The following is a 16,239-nucleotide window of genomic DNA, read 5'->3' on the forward strand; positions in this document are numbered from 1 at the left end:
GTGTGTGTGTGTGTGTGTGTGTGTGTGAGTGAGTGAGTGTGAGTGAAAGAGGTGAGGGGAAATGGGGAGAGATGTGGTGAGTAAATTACTAATGTCTAAATGTACAATTTTCTTCCCAAGCGAATAAAGACAATGAGAAGATGGCTTGTCTGATCGCGGTGGTGACCCACATCCTAACCAGAATAACACACGCGCGCGCGCATGCACACACGCGCGCGCACACACACACACACACACACACAAACACAAAAACAGGGAAAAAACACAAATGCAAGTTGATTACGTCAAATCATATCATTTCCAAGCAACATCTGATCTTCATTCTGACACAGAAAGATGACCGGAAGGGAAACGAAGTCTTGACTGGCAACACATGCCTAAAGAATTCTAGTTTATTTCATGAGTCAGTGGCCGGGTTCTCGCTGGGACCTCCTCAATCCCATGCATAACGGGGGGCATCCACGCCTAAATGTATAACCGTAACTTATTTTTAAACATTTATGTTCTACTTTGCGCAGAAAAAAACAAAACACTTTATTTTATCATATTTCAAAACGGGTGCACCCTCCTCCAATGCCATAGTATTTCGTGCAATTTGAGAAAGTTGATATCGACCACCCCTCCTTTGAATGGTACGACCCACTCCCTACCGCTAGCTGTTGTTGTACCCTATGCTACAGAACAGATTTGTAGCGCGGGCCCTCAATCGATCTCACTGCACACAGTTAAACGTTACGAAAGATGCTTCTTTTACAAACCAAAACAATAAACCGAGGAGTTAGGAGTCAGAAAAGACACTGGCCCGTGCATTAAACCTGACCGAGACTATTTAAAATAACTCATTAGTAGTTTTTCGAGTGCCTGCCATCTATTATTTCACTACTATTGCCATTAGACGCGTCTTTTTATTTTTTCGAGCAGTCGGCGCCAGTCTGATGAATTCACCGAAACAGGACGAGGATGATGTGCCCGTTAAAGACCCCATCAAATACGGAGAGCTGGTCATCTTGGGGTAAGTAAAGAATACACTTACATCCATACACAAATGTGTGGATGGATAACTACCACAGTAATGTTAACGTAACGTTACAATGAACCGGGAGCGGGTGACGTCCGAGCCAGTTCTAATCCATTGCTCCTCAACGTCTCCTATGGTTGCTTTTTGCATACACTTTTGGATAAAAGTGTTTTTTTTCCTCCGCAATGTGGAGATAAGCATCGCTTTTAGTGAAACGTGTCTCCCGTTGGACGGTGTTGTAAAACGGAAAAGTAACTTTGCCCCCAGACGAAAGCCCGGGGCTCTGAGCGAACCAGTCCCTCAATAGATGCTGATTTGTGTGGTTTTAACCTCCATGGGGCTCCATCCGTTAATTTTGATATAGATGGAGTAAACGGAGATACTACGGATGTAGCCTCATTTTCTACGGTTGGAGTGGGTGTAAAATCAGTGCTCGATTGCTCAGACTGAAAATCCCCATGATGTCATACTATGCTGGATATGATCGCTGAAAGTAGGACAGGGGATGAAAGCGATGTCGTTCACATGTTGTTCAACTTGTGCTTAATATTGCATTGTGTCTGTTTTATTTTAATTAACACCACGGTACGGCGGAAAGGCTAAAGATAGCTAAGACCTCGTCAGCCACATTATACACACACGCACATGCACACCCACACACACTCACACACTAGACAGGATGTGTGGATGGCAATCACCAGCATTTACTGCCTTTCCACCGAGTGAAGTCCAAACAGACGTAACATGATCACACACACACACACACACACACACACACACACACACACACACACACACACACACACACACACACACACACACAGGGAGGAAGAGAGAGGGAGAGCGAGTCCATATCCAGGCTCATACAGACCCCTTTTTTACCCCGGTCCAGCTTCCTGTGTAGGCCAAAGATAAGTGACCCAACGGCCTGTCTGTTCCTCTTTGGCCGCTCATTGAGAGAGGAGGCTGCAGCTCTCATCAGAATACTGATCAGATCACAAACACACATACACACATGAACACACACACACACATGAACACACACACACACAGACACACACACACACACACACACACACACACAGATCACACACACAGAGAGACATAGACAGGCAAACACAGACTCACACACAGATCACACACAGAGAGAGACATAGACAGGCACACACAAACACAGACACCCACCCACAGACACACACACAGACACACACAAACTCTGAGTGTACACAGGCCACTCTGTTACCACCCCCATATCTCCGCAGAGAGGGAGGAAGAAGGGCATTTAGCACATATCTAGAGATTAAGGCCAAGCAGATCAACTCCATGTAATTCTTGATGGCGGTGCAGTGACACAACACTATCGTGGGGTTCAAACAGTATTAGGCTATGATCGAAATTATTTAGGGGTATCTTTTATTTTTAGATCTTGGTTTGTCTCAAAACGCTCCCGTTTGGGATAAACCCGGTTCCAGCCTCTGTTCGGTTTTTACGTCATAGGTTAGCGATATGTAACCAAAAACGATACAGAAACACACCCGCGATCAGGCTCGGTCCAAACTCAACCTAATTCGTCCTCTTTCCAGGCCCAGACTAAACGCATTAGCTACTTCAATCATAACTCTTTGATGTCGCGGCGGCGTCAGTGAGATGTTCCCAGCTGTAGGCTGTATCGCTCATCGAGAGGCTGTGATTGGCTGTGCTAATGTAGATCGACATCCGTTCAGAATCCGACTGCTCTTTTTTTTTTTTCTTTTTCTTTTTTTTTTTTTTCAATGTTGCAGACGCACACCCCGTGTTACTCTGGCCTATATAGACCTCTCCCATCTGTCTGTCTGTCTAGCTGGGGTCGCATTCCTCCCCTGTGGTCGATGGCTGTCACACAGAATCACATGCGCTTGTTACAGTGACTCCCTGCCATGGCTGATTAGCAGAGCCCCCCCCCCCCCCCCCCCCCCCCCGGATGGCCACTTGTCCGCCACCATGTCAGTGTGGAGCACTCGGACTGTCCTGAGATGCACTTCCTTCCTAACCCTCTCTGGGACCCTTCAATCCAACTCTCTTTTGTCCCCCCCACCATTCTTTCTGCTGTCTAATGGAATTCCAACCCCTCTCTTCATCTCTCGTTCTCAATGTCTCTCTATCGTGCTCTCTCCCTCTGTGTTCTCTTGATACAGTCTGTATCGAATCCTGATACCCCTCAGCCTGTCATTCTCATGACCCGCTCTCTCTGTCTGTCCCTCCTGTCTCTCGGCCTGTCTCCCTCGTATCCTCTCAGTGGGAAGCGTGTCATCTAATGTTCTGTCCGTTCACCTCGCCCATACGCGTTCGCCTCACACGCTCCATATCGCCTTCTCATCGCCTCACCTTCATTGGCCCGCTCTTCCTCCTCCCCCCTCATCACCTGACTTACCTCCTCATCTCTCATTGAGTCACGGAGGGGCAAGTCTTCCTCGGCGACACGCCCCCCCCCCCCCCCCCCCCCCCCCCCCCTCTGCCGTACGCCCCGTTGCTAAAATAACAGCCATGTCGGGGGGCAGAAGGCCTGAATATTTCATAGTTTACTGTGGAGAGCGCACGTGCGTGAAGCCGAGGACCACGGGTGGGCGTGCACGGGACCTCAGCTGATGCTCTCGCTCGCCCTCCCTGCCTGCCTCCTGACGAACACAGGTTTTGTTGTTGTTGTTGTCGTCGTCGTTGGACGTTTGTACTTCGTTTCGACCATATTAATGTCTTTCTGCTGCCTCTGGCTGCGTATATAGATAATAAGGTCTCTGGCGTCCTCAGGGCGGGGCCGGACGTTTATGTTGGCTATTTCTGAGTCGTTGAGCAGAGCTATTGGCTGGTCGTCTCCTTCCCTCTCCTGGGTGCTGGTTTTCCTCATGTGACACATGACCACCAGTGTCGGCGGTGTGGCCGCTCCCGGGTCTCTGCTTCGCGGGGTCGGAGCTCAGGAAACACCCAGGCTCAGAACAGGGCAGGCCCGGGTTGTGGTCTCTATTTTTCAATGTTGTTTGAAAGGAGAGGAAGAGCTGAGGGGTGGATGTGAATTTGAGAGTGTTGTTGCAGTAGGGTACCGTGGATGAAGACTCACAAGTCCAGGCCCATAACGAAACAGGGTGTGCTGAGTTAAAAGGTCCTGCGTTTGCTCATGGGAGGGGAAGTCTAATCCATTCAGGGTGTGTCTGCTCTCTGAATCAGGCCCAGGGTTAACTTAACAGGACTCCAGAACGCCAGCATCAGGGTTAAGGAGACGGCTGGGCGAACTATAAAGAGAGCCAAGGCTGCTTGTTATGGTTGATACCAGTTGTCCTTGTCCATGCGGTTGCTGCTATGTGACTGGTGTCGTGATGTATTTACACACACACGCACACACATGATGCTAACGTACTTTGGCCGGGGCCGAGAGAACATTCTAGGACTTGCCCATGCTGTGTCACGCCTTAAATATCCAGGAAATACTTTCCCTAATGTATAATTAATCCCCGTACTTGATACGACACAGTATTCTAAATCAAGTGTAGCAACCACCTCCAACAGAAGATATGCTTGCTCTATGTGTCTGATTATTTAGCACTACACTTCCTCTGTTTACGAACAAGGAATTACGCCTTCAGCTCGGCAGCAGTCTGCGCAAAAATAACTACCAGCAATCTGTCTCTCTCTGTCACATTGTTTATGTTGCTGTTGATTATGTTCCAGAGCAAAATAAGGCAATGTAGTTTCCACTTAACTGCTGTTGATGTGGGTCTTGCATGCAGTTATAGCGCTGACTGCATTATTGACCGAGGCTTAGCACACATCAATCAACATCCGCCCCGGTGTTTGACCTGTTCCCCCTGCAGCTGATATCGGCTTCTTGTCCCGATTTCGACTTTTGATTCTGAAATGAAACCCGTCTTGACGTGCATTTAAATGTGCCTTCCTCACAGGTCAGTGTGATCATCCCACGCTCATACCATGTGCTGCGATACGAGACTAGCGACAGCCCCAGTACCTGTGAGGGTGGCGATAAGATTGTCAAGATGTGTTCACACCGCCTAAATGTACTCTTTCACGTTGCCCCTGAAAGACTGCAGTGCAGTAAGGCAGAGCTGTAAAGCAGAGCAGTAAAGCAGACTAGTCCATGGTTCTCTGGGTGTTATACACCGGCCCAACGTACAGACGTGAACAGCTCAGGCCCCGCCCTGCTGGCTCATCACATCCATGTTATTACGTTTCTCCAGTGTTGGGCGAGGTACTGCTGATGTTTGTCGGTCAATATAATAGAGCTTCAGGCCTCGTTTGCACTATGTCGTTTTTTAGACTAATATGATCCTATATCTTTCAGATTTATTTGTGTTACTTTGTGACGAGTCAGTTTTCATATGCACTTTTATTTCCTATATGTTGTTTTTTATTGTGTGTGTGCGTCTCTGGCTACCAGCGACACCTTGTGATCACTGCACTGCTGTTGTCTGCGTGTTTTCTCCTCCATTTTATTGAGAAAGCTGATCTGATCTCGATCTCACACACACACACACACACACACACACACAGATGCATGCAGACACTCACACACACTTTATGTCCCTGATCCCAACTGTCAAAATGGCCTGCATTACACGCTGTATCTTAGAACATCAAAACAGGCGGTACATTAACAACCAGTTTGAGAACGGTTCTGGATGTAAACGCATTTCATCCAAACAGCTATGGTGGAAAACGCTGTCCTAAAGATGACCATATATCCACCTCTCCTTGTCAAGAATTAAAATAATATGGCAGTTTGTCTATGTTCTCACAAATTCTGCCTTCTTTTTGGGACTTTATGTGAGCCCTTGTGATTCCGCAGCAAGAAGCTTTAAAAACAAGGCCGTTTCTCTTGACCCTTGGCGTTCCTTACACTTGTTCCAAAGGGACGGTCGTTCATCTAGAGACTTATGACCAGAATACTCATTCTTCCAGCACAATAGCTCATTGTGGCCAACTAAAAGTTAATCGAATGGCTAAAATAGGCTTGTCATGGGTCCTATCTTCATGACTCGGACTCTTTCTCTGACTGTCTCTTTCTCTCTCTCTCTGTCTCTCTCTCTCCCTCTCTGACTGTTTCTCTCTCTCTCTGTCGCTCTCTCTCTGTCTGTCGCTCTCTCTCTGAATGTCTCTCTCTTTCTCTCTCTCTCTCTGGCTATATCTCTAGATGTCTCTCTCTCTCTCTCTGCCTCACTCTCTGTCTCTCTCTCTTTGACTCTCTTTGTCTCTGACCGTCTCTTTCCCTCACTCTCCGTCTTTACATCGAAGAGAGTCGGGACCCCGCTGTGCATGAATAGCTTTGTGAGAGTCAGGCTCCCTATGGGACCGGCCGTCGTTCGCGGGCCGTTCTTAAAGAACCAGCGCGCCTTCCATGTCTTTGACAAAGCATTTTACTTGCCTACTGGGCATCCCACTCTGAATAGTTTTCTTCCTTTCTCTCTCTCTCTCTCTCTCTCTCTCTCTCTCTCTCTCTCTCTCTCTCTCTCTCTCTCTCTCTCTCTCTCTCTCTCTCTCTCTCTCTAATAAGTGCCATGCGCTGTTGATTAGCCAAGCGTTTTAAGAGAGCGTACAACCTTCCATCTGAACTTGAGAGCGGAACAATAAAGTTTCCATTCGCCTGTTGTGAAAGGAAGGAATTTTTTGTGTTGTGGACTGCCGTGTGTTCTGCTGGAAGTTCCAGGGAGGTTTCAATGAGTTCGAAGATCCAAGACTCCAACATAACAACTGTCATCATATTAGGAGAGAGAGAGGGAGATAAGTGGATTAAAACGAGTGTAGTAGCACAAGATTCAACAGAGCAGGATGTACTTATAGTCTTGTTTAAATGGTTCTCATAGCCTCATTTGCAAAACAATCTCTGTGCGTTCATCGACTTTCAAATCGAAAGACGACTCCTTGTGACGTACCATCTCGTTTTTGTTTTTTTTAAGGGAGAGGGGCTTTTATTTCGAAGGAGTTAATCTGGAACGAGTATAGACAATAGCCACCCAATAGAGTGTGTTTCCAGTGCCCACTGTGAGTGGATGGGCGCTAAGTAGTGGTGTCTCTGCGGGGCAGGTTCAACAGATACATTAATCACAAGTGGTCTGTTGGGAGAGGGAGGCCACGAGTGCTAGCACATTCCACTTGAAACCGCCTAAGTGTTAGCTGTGTTACTTCCACAATAAGAAATACTTAGCACGCAGCCGGTGTTGATTGGCAGCCATCTAATGCTTCAAGCCTCTTCGTCAACATTCACTATTAAGTTGCTAAGCGGATGCTTTTCTCCTAAGCAATGAACATTTTTTTGTAACTACCTTTTCATATTTTATCTACCCTAATTTATTTGGTCTCCCTCTCAATGTAACTCAACTGGTGTATGGTGTCTCTATTCATTACTAGCGTTTGTCTGTTATTGTCGATTATTGTCATCGAGAAATTAAGATATCACTTCATCTTGTGACCTAGTTCTATAGTCTAAATGATTTACGATTTATTTAACTACAAAGTTGAGTTGGTGAATCGAAAAACGTTTCCACCTACTTCGACGTAATAACCCTCAGTCGGATTGTATTCAAACTCGTGAGCATATATCGTGATATTCATCAATATCCTACAAAGCTCCCCCTGACTTTGGTGAAAGTACACATTGTCCCATATCGCCGCCACGCCCATGCCTTTCCCCTGGTACCGCTCCCATGTTGAAGTGGCTTCAACAAGCTGCTCACTGTCCGTCTGTCCTACTGTCTGTCCTTCCGTCCTACCCCAGGTACAATGGCTCCCTGCCCGCCGGGGACCGCGGCCGCAGGAAGAGCCACTTCGCTCTCTACCGACGGGCCAAGGCCAACGGCGTCAAGCCCAGCACCGTGCACATCCTCACCACCCCACAGGACAGCAAGGTGTGTGTGTGTGTGTGTGTGTGTGTGTGTGTGTGTGTGTGTGTGTGTGTGTGTGTGTGTGTGTGTGTGTGTGTGTGTGTGTGTGTGTGTGTGTGTGTGTGTGTGTGTGTGTGGAACTGTGTGGAACTGTGTGGAAAATTTGCTTCCTTCCTGTGGCTGACCGCGGTTGTTCAATTCAGGGCTGAAAAGGAAGGAAGGATGATGGCGGTGGATTCCTGTGTTATCCCTCCATCTGCCTGTCTGTCGGCCTCTGTGTATCTCTCTTACTAGCTGCCTGTGTCCGTTTGACTTGCATGAGGCCTCACTGTGTGTTTTTCAAGCTGTACAAATCACTTCCCCAAAATTTGTCAAACCGTTATTGAAAAAGAAAAAGTGTGACAAATAATTGATTTAGTAAACGCGACAGAAAGCGACGTTTGCGTGTGTCTTGCTGTTGCAGGCGGTCAACAGCAGAGGGCAGCACAGCATCTCCTTCACGCTGTCTCGCAACCAGACAGTGGTGGTGGAGTACTGCCATGACAACAATACAGACATGTTCCAGGTAAACGCTGCGTCAGGTCATGCTGAGTAACGCAGGATACTGGGTGGGGGAAGTACAACAGGATGTTAGGGGTGGAGTTTAATGGGTGGGGTAGGAGAGGGGGGGGGGGGGGGGGGATTACACTGACCTAATGTGTATCTGTGGGAGAAGATGTGTACATAACATGCAAATATTTTTTTTCCTGGGTTGTTGCCTTGTGAGGTAATAATGGTGATTCTTTTGGTTTGACGTAATAATATATTACCCCCACCCATTGGGTTTCAACGATTATATATTTTTGGGCTGTTCTTATCGGGACAATCTGTCTCACCACATTCTCACGCTCTCTTCAGTTTTAAATGTAAGCAAAAGCAAACAACCGCATGCACAGGCAAACATCCTGCAAGAGGAATTAACTAACTTTGTTTTTAATGCCGTCATTTCAGCTCAAACAAGAGAACAATCGACAGATTTCATTCATCAATGTGCCAAACTATTTTAACCATAGTTGAATATCACTATTTCAATTGTAACACAATATGAATAAGAATTCTCTTACGCTTGTGTTGTATCAGTGCGTGTTACATTGGTATTTTTCTCAACACGACACTATTTTTATGTCCCAATTTAAATTGTAATTAACACAATACGACTACGAAATCTCCTGAAACACCACCGTTCAGTCGATCGCGGCCATGGCCATAGGCTGCACTTGAAGAGCTTTGTGTGACAACATTGTCGCGGTCTCCCCCCCCGGCAACAGATCGGGCGCTCCACGGAGAGCCCCATCGACTTCGTGGTGACGGACACGTCGGGCGGCGGCAAGGAGGGCGAAGACCCCTCGGTGGCGCCCAGCACCATCTCCCGCTTCGCCTGCCGGGTGGTGTGCGAGCGCAACCCGCCCTACACCGCCCGCATCTACGCCGCCGGCTTCGACTCGTCCAAAAACATCTTCCTCGGGGTGGGTGGAGTCAAGCCACAAGGTTTTGTAGTCCAATGCACAGCGCTACAGGCAGAGCAGTCATAGCTGGCAAAGAAGTGTTTTTTTCCGAGCTCTGCTTAACAACGCAATTATATAATAAAATACAAAATAGTATAGGATAAGAGTAAAAAGAGTAACAAAGAACAAAATAGTTTAAATAAAGCTAGAATATGCACAGTCAATATATACACAAATACCCACATGTATGCATACACACACTTATATAAATGTACAACCACATATACACGTATATATATATGTAACACACGCCATGACACCGTAACCTCCGGAGAGTCAGGAATCATCCAGGAGACGTCTAGAAGCATCTAGAATACGTAAATAGGGGAACTTGTCGCCCTGGTGACTTGTAACGCTCCGTCAACCTCTCCTGATGAACTGAGACAGACTTGCTGTCAACAGAGACGGTTTATGCAAACCCGAGTTTCACCAGATGCTAACGTCCCCTTCGATAGTCCTGTTTGCTTGCGTGTGTGTCTGTGTGTGTGTGCACCTGTGTGTGTGTCTGTGTCTGTGTGTGTGTGTGTGTGCACTTGTGTGTCTGTGTGTGTGTGTGTGTGTGTGTGTGTCTGTCTGTGTGCACCTGTGTGTCTGTGTGTGTGTGTGTGTTTGCGTACGCGCGCTCATGCATTCATGTGTGTGTGTGTGTGTGTGCTGTGCTCCACAGGAGAAGGCCACCAAGTGGAAGAACCCCGACGGCCACATGGACGGGCTGACCACCAACGGGGTTCTGGTGATGCACCCCGACGGCTTCCCCGAGGACTCCCGCCAGGGCCTGTGGAGGGAGATCTCTGTGTGCGGCGACGTGTACGCCCTGAGGGAGACCCGCTCCGGACCCACCCGGGGCACCCTGGTCAGCACCCCGTCTGGGGGGGGGGGGGTGTTTATACCTATGGGGGGTTTTGTGTGTGTATGGGGGGTTTTGTGTGTGTATGGGGGGTTTTGTGTGTGTATGGGGGGTTTTGTGTGTGTGTATGGGGGGTTTTGTGTGTGTATGGGGGGTTTTGTGTGTGTGTATGGGGGGTTTTGTGTGTGTGTGTGTATGGGGGGTTTTGTGTGTGTGTGTGTATGGGGGGTTTTGTGTGTGTGTATGGGGGGTTTTGTGTGTGTGTGTGTGTATGGGGGTAGTGTGTGTGTGTGTGTGTATGGGGGTAGTGTGTGTGTCTATGAGTGGTTGTGTGTGGTTGGTTTTTGTGTGTGTGTGTGTGTGTGTGTGTGTTAGTTAGGTACCTACAAAACGCAATCGTTTTGTAGGCTCTGCTTTTCACTGTTGCAGAGCTATTGGGATAGACTTTTTTAATGTTGTATCCATTGGGAACATTTTGAAACATAACCCCTTGTTTAGGGAAGGGTTCTTTTTATTTAGCAGGTCCTGGGCAGGTATACACCGCTAGAAACACAGGACTTTTACCAGTGGTGGCGGTGGCGTTTTGAGTTCACGTCGTTACCCTGCCGTTATTCACACCATCAATATCTGCTGAATATCCAACGTCATTTACATGAAAAAAAAACTCTATAGAGATGTGTGATTCTGGTTATACAATGCAACACGGTTGAGACTTTCAGTTCCGATACGGAGGCGTTTCTGGCAGCCGCTCAGTATTGTAAAACCATTCCACCCCAGGGGAACTCCACGGTATGTTACTACACACCGGCGAACCAACCTATTCCAGTCTCAACAACCATATACAACAGCAAAGCCTTTGTTTAAGACTATTTAATGATGCGTCCTGCATCAAGACTTCAAGACCAAAATACAACATAATCCAAATGATATCAGATGTATTTAGAGGTTAGTGTGTGTTTCGTGGTGGTTTGGGTGAATGGGTTTGTGTGTCATGGTGAATGGGTTTTCCTCTCACGGTGTGGTTGTGGTCGATGGCTTTGTGCGTGTCTTAGTGGGGCTGTGTGTTTGTGTGTGCGTTTGGTTGCATCTTTTTTATGAATGGGTGGTGCAATTTGTTTCTGTATTCGTTTACAGGTACTCTGTGTCTGTGTGTATGTGTGTCTCTGTCTGTGCGTGCGTGTGTGTGTAAGTGCGTGTGCGTGCGTGCGTGTGCGGAGTACACTCTATACTGTCCGCACTCCCAAACCCATCTCCTACCAAGCGACTCTCTAACCCGACATCGCCCTCTGCAGGCGGAGGGTGAGAGCAGCGCCCTGCGCGACGGCTCCCTTGTGGACCTGTGCGGGGCCACCCTGCTGTGGCGGACGGGCGAGGGGCTCCTGAGGGCCCCCACCCTCAGGCACCTGGAGGCCCTGCGGCAGGAGCTGAACGCGGCGCGGCCGCAGTGTCCCGTGGGCCTGAGCACCCTGGCCTTCCCCAGCCTGCCTCGAAGCCACAGGTAGGGGGCGCCACTGCCCATGCACACACATGAAACCGCATGATAAGAGTGAGAGCAGGTTCACCTTTGCAGTACTTTGACTCATATAGCCGGAAGACACTTTATTTTGTCTAAAGAGATTTACACATTAGGCAGAGACACAGGGTATACGGTGGGCTATTTTTGAAACACATAGGGTTTAGAGAAGTTATTTATTCTGAGGAGTGGCATGGTTTGTAGGACATTTTTCAAATGGAAAGGAGAACACTCCCTTCGGCTGTTTGGTGAGTCAGAGCAACGGCCTAAACAGCTAATGGTACGATTTGCATGATTTGGTGATTTCAAGCTAGCTCAAGTCTTCATTTTGAGGTCAGACCCTCTCCCTACTCCCTCCAAACCCCGCCCACCCTAGCAACCTAGATCCCTGTAGCCCTAAAGGCGGCACAACAATGCGTTTCAGGTCCCATTTCATAAATAAAACATAATGCATACTGCACCTTTTTAAAAAAAAAATATATATATATATATATATACAATACCAAAAAAAAACATATTGCATCTTTAAACCAACCCCGCCCGGCGACAGACACGCAGTGACCCAATCGCCTGTCGCTTCCAGCCTGGAGGAGCGCCAGCCCTGGGTCTACCTCACCTGCGGCCACGTGCACGGCCGCCACGACTGGGGCCAGCGCTCGGAGGGCCAGGAGGCGCCGCGGGACGGCGACGGCTCCTCGCTGGCGCGCCGCGAGTGCCCGCTGTGCCGCAGCGTGGGCCCCTACGTGCCGCTGTGGCTGGGCTGCGAGCCGGCCGTCTACGTGGACGCCGGCGCGCCCACGCACGCCTTCGTGCCGTGCGGCCACGTGTGCTCGGAGAGGACCGTCAGGTACTGGGCGGAGACGCCGCTGCCCCACGGCACGCACGCCTTCCGGCCCGTCTGCCCCTTCTGCTCCTCGGCGCTGGGGACCCCCGGCTGGACGCGCCTCATCTTCCAGGGGCCCATCGACTGAGGGCCGCGGAGTACAGAGAGAGGGGCGATGGGGGGGGACCGTCCCTGCCCAGCCACCATCCCCGCCCACCCACCACCACCAACCACTGCAGAATGACGCCCCGAGCTGCGGTCAGAGTTCGGAACCTTGGGTCCAAAACGTCGGAACCGCTTTGTCGGTCGGACGGCTGTTAAACGTAGATTAAGGTTGTTTTTTCGGTTTGGCTCGTTTAGTGCTAAATCGTCGCCGATTGTTATCAGTACTACACTAACAGTGATGTAAGCGTTTTCACCTCAAATTTGAATCTGAGTCTATTACAGTCTATTAGTCGTTAGTTCAACGTAACGATTTTGCTCTAATGGCTGGCACAAGGTTTAGTCTCTGAACGCAGCTCGGAGCTGAAGCTCCTCAAAGCCTGCCTCAACGTTTGCTGATCTGTATAGAACCAGGATGGGTAACTCGCTCACACAGTCCTGTCCAGAAAGGTATACGGGACAAGGGGGGACGTCCGATCTATGCAGATTTCCAAACCCTTCACACACGAAGGCCAGGCTTTTATGAAAACTCCTCGTCGGGGAAAAATCCACTTCATCACTCTACAAAGCAATAACAGCACTTCCATGCAATACTAGATAAGCTAAACGTGAAGCCGCACTTTTTCAACAGAGTGTGGGTTCATCGATCACTTTAGACATAGCGGAAAAAAAAAGAAGAAAAGTCTTGGGCCAAAGGGGCTCAGCCAGAGGTGTGTTTCGATATCGAAGTTCGATCGTTTTTGTGTTTAGGATTAGAACGTAAAACAAATCGGAAAAAAATATTAGAAGTGATTTTTATTTTTATCTGAAAGTGTGAATGCTGATTTCAGACGCGTCTTTTTTGCAGCACTGCTTGAAACATGCAATGAGGGAGTTTGCGGGCGCAGTCCAGGCCTCTGATACGCTAGCTGGAATGTGGCGTGACGAAACGCATGCGGTTTGTGGCTGCCATGGCAACTCGGACACACCTCTGGTTGGTTGGTCGCCGAGTCACGATAAAAACAGGGTCGATGTTATTGTGTTGACGGACGGACGGTCGAGACCACATATAACCTCAAAAAGAAAAATACTTTTTTTTCTTTCTCCGTGTTTGAAAGAAAAAAAAAATATTTTTGTTAGGAAGCGGGGAGGGTTTTATTTAGAGATGTGGGAGGGGGGGTTATTTTAGATGTTCAGTGTTGAAAAAAACAAATATGTAACTATTTTTCTAACTGGCCAACTGTTTTTGAGTTAACTGTTTTCTTTCAGTGTGCGCAAGTGTGTGTTTCAGAGTATAACTGTGTGGTAGGTATATCTGGTGAGAGCTTCTGAGAGCAGGAAAAAAATATGTTATTGCCAACACTGTGTCGAGAAAAAACACACACACACACACTCAGAAAAACGCACACACACACACACACACACATACAGAAAAAACACACACACACACACACACCACAGACCGTAAATGCATTGCCCTGACAATGAATGTAGCCAAATACACAAGGCTATGTCTAGCCTTCCCAGGTGCTCATAACGAATTGTCTATATTGTGATACTATTTTTTTAATTGAATTTACGGTGTAAGCTTGATTTGTGGTTAGCATCAGAAGGTCCTCCTGTGTGTGCGTGTGTGTGAATAGTTGGCTCCATTATATTAAAAAAAAAAAAAAAGGAAAAAAAACAGTTAAAAGATGTTGTGATATTACGAAAGTCACGAAATAATGTCTCGCTTGCATGTGAACGAACCTACACTCTGCTTCATACGCTCAAAGACGGGGAGGCAAAGGACAGACTGTTAGGAGTTTCCACGGGGGACGGCCAAACTTGTAAGATTCACACGGAAAGTATTTTAGCCCCGGAGAGGTTCTACAGTCCAAGCTTTCTTCCAAGTGCTTTGTTCCTCGAAAACAATAATAGCAATTATATTAATTTTTTTTGGTTTGAAACAAGCAATTTTCAATGCAAAAACGAGGGTGATGTCAGCGGACTCTTAATGGTAACACAACACGATGAACGGAGCGGGAATCCCGTGTCGCTTCTTACAGATGGAAACGCTTGGTTTTGGGCTGGGTTGTCGTCGTAGTGTTAGGTGCTGTTGTTCAGACTCACTCGTAGTCTCGACTCTCTTTTACAGGTAACTGGGGGGTGGACAGCATCCCCCCCTGCCCCGCCTCTAGCATTCAAACCAGGTCCATAGAAATGTCTATTTTTTTTTCCTAATGGTGTCTGAAATGTAGGAAAACCAATTCACAACGTCTGAATTAGAATAGAGATCCGGTCCTACCGGGTCCTATACTTACACATACGGGTAGTAACACCGGAGGGACTTTACCGACGTGGGTTGAGTGAATCAAACCTGATGGGTTTATTCTCTCTTCTACTCCGTGGCTCCTTAACAGCAACACTCATCGAAACCACTAGGGGGCAGCAGCGAGTCTGAAAACGTTGTGTAAAACAGTTTAATGTGTGACCTTTGGCATGTGGCAAAGAGGAACAGACCTTCACAACAATATTCACGTTGTCCTTCTTTTTTGACATTAAATAAAGTTTGTATTTTTTATGAAAAATCGTTATTTTCTACCAGTCCTTATTGGATCGTTCCATATTAAAACTGTGTTTTGGTTTATTGTTCTTGTTCCTAGCATAACGAAGTCCAAGCACTTCAGAGAAGTCATAATAGTGCGTATCTCGATTCAAGATGGACATATTATTTTTAATTAAATATTTGGCTAGTATATATACTCTTTCTAGTTTTTTTTTGCCAAACTAGTTGACATTGTCATCCTGGATATTTTATATTTTTACTTCATTACACCGTAATTCACTTAAGTCACCAACATTATACCATACATGGTATTTGTTACTTTTGTTTCTTTTATATATTTTTCTGTATTTCTCTGGTGCACAGACAATCGCTATACACATGTCAATAAACCTGTTAACCCAAATCAATGTCTTCTTTCTCTCGCCTTGTGTATTCACAAGGGCGTTCATTCATTCGTAAACTACTCTGAACTAGTAGTGGTAGGCGTCCTTTAAAAAAGAACCAAAAAAACAAGTAAAAGCGAAAATACGATAGCGAAAATATAATTGCTATAAATCGTATTGCAGTTCAATAAACGAGGCCTATGTGCTCTCCTCGGAAGCTTGCATGTTTTTTGTAGCGCTCAGCCACCAGAGGGCAGTCTGGGAGAGGCTGGCTCAACATAATGGGGGGTTGCTTTCACGTTGCATCACCGCCTCGAGTCGTATGCAATCATAAAAAAACAATTTTTGACAGTCACACTCATTGCACGCAAACCTGAAAAAATTACAAACAACATGCTAAATGACAACAGTATTTTTTTTTGAAGAACAAAATGTCTTCATTCTTTTCTGACACTGAAAGAGTGTGGCGTCTTTGCTGAGCGTGGCGTTGTACAAAAGTTTGTTGGAAATGAATTCTCTCTTAAACCACCGGGAAACGGTTTGCTTCCCCCCCCCCCCC

General features: G+C 47.3%; 1 protein-coding gene across 2 annotated transcripts; it reads left to right on the top strand.

Moving 5' to 3' along the window:
* Window positions 1-711: 711 nt before the first annotated feature.
* On the top strand, window positions 712-15,700 carry LOC307087679 (E3 ubiquitin-protein ligase pellino homolog 2). 2 transcript variants are annotated; one of them, XM_079753304.1, is made up of 7 exons: window positions 712-1,012; window positions 7,776-7,905; window positions 8,345-8,446; window positions 9,189-9,386; window positions 10,093-10,278; window positions 11,565-11,770; window positions 12,336-15,700. In XM_079753304.1, exons 1-7 carry the CDS (start codon window positions 936-938, stop codon window positions 12,754-12,756), a joined length of 1,320 nt encoding a protein of 439 aa, XP_079609430.1. In that variant the 5' UTR covers window positions 712-935; the 3' UTR covers window positions 12,757-15,700. The 2 variants fall into 2 exon arrangements, with proteins under 2 accessions (XP_079609430.1, XP_079609431.1); XM_079753305.1 differs by having other exon boundaries at window positions 12,369-15,700.
* Window positions 15,701-16,239: the final 539 nt, after the last annotated feature.

This window comes from Pollachius pollachius, assembly GCF_949987615.1.
Source record: "Pollachius pollachius genome assembly, chromosome: 16".
Lineage (NCBI taxonomy): Eukaryota > Metazoa > Chordata > Actinopteri > Gadiformes > Gadidae > Pollachius > Pollachius pollachius.

What these genes read in the sequence shown, in the direction of transcription:
- LOC307087679 (XM_079753304.1), top strand. Translation starts at nt 936, where the DNA reads ATGAATTCACCGAAACAGGACGAGGATGATGTGCCCGTTAAAGACCCC. An exon ending in CCACCCCACAGGACAGCAAG is followed by an intron (nt 7,906 to 8,344) that starts GTGTGTGTGTGT and finishes TTGCTGTTGCAG; the next exon opens with GCGGTCAACAGCAGAGGGCA. An exon ending in CCAAAAACATCTTCCTCGGG is followed by an intron (nt 9,387 to 10,092) that starts GTGGGTGGAGTC and finishes TGTGCTCCACAG; the next exon opens with GAGAAGGCCACCAAGTGGAA.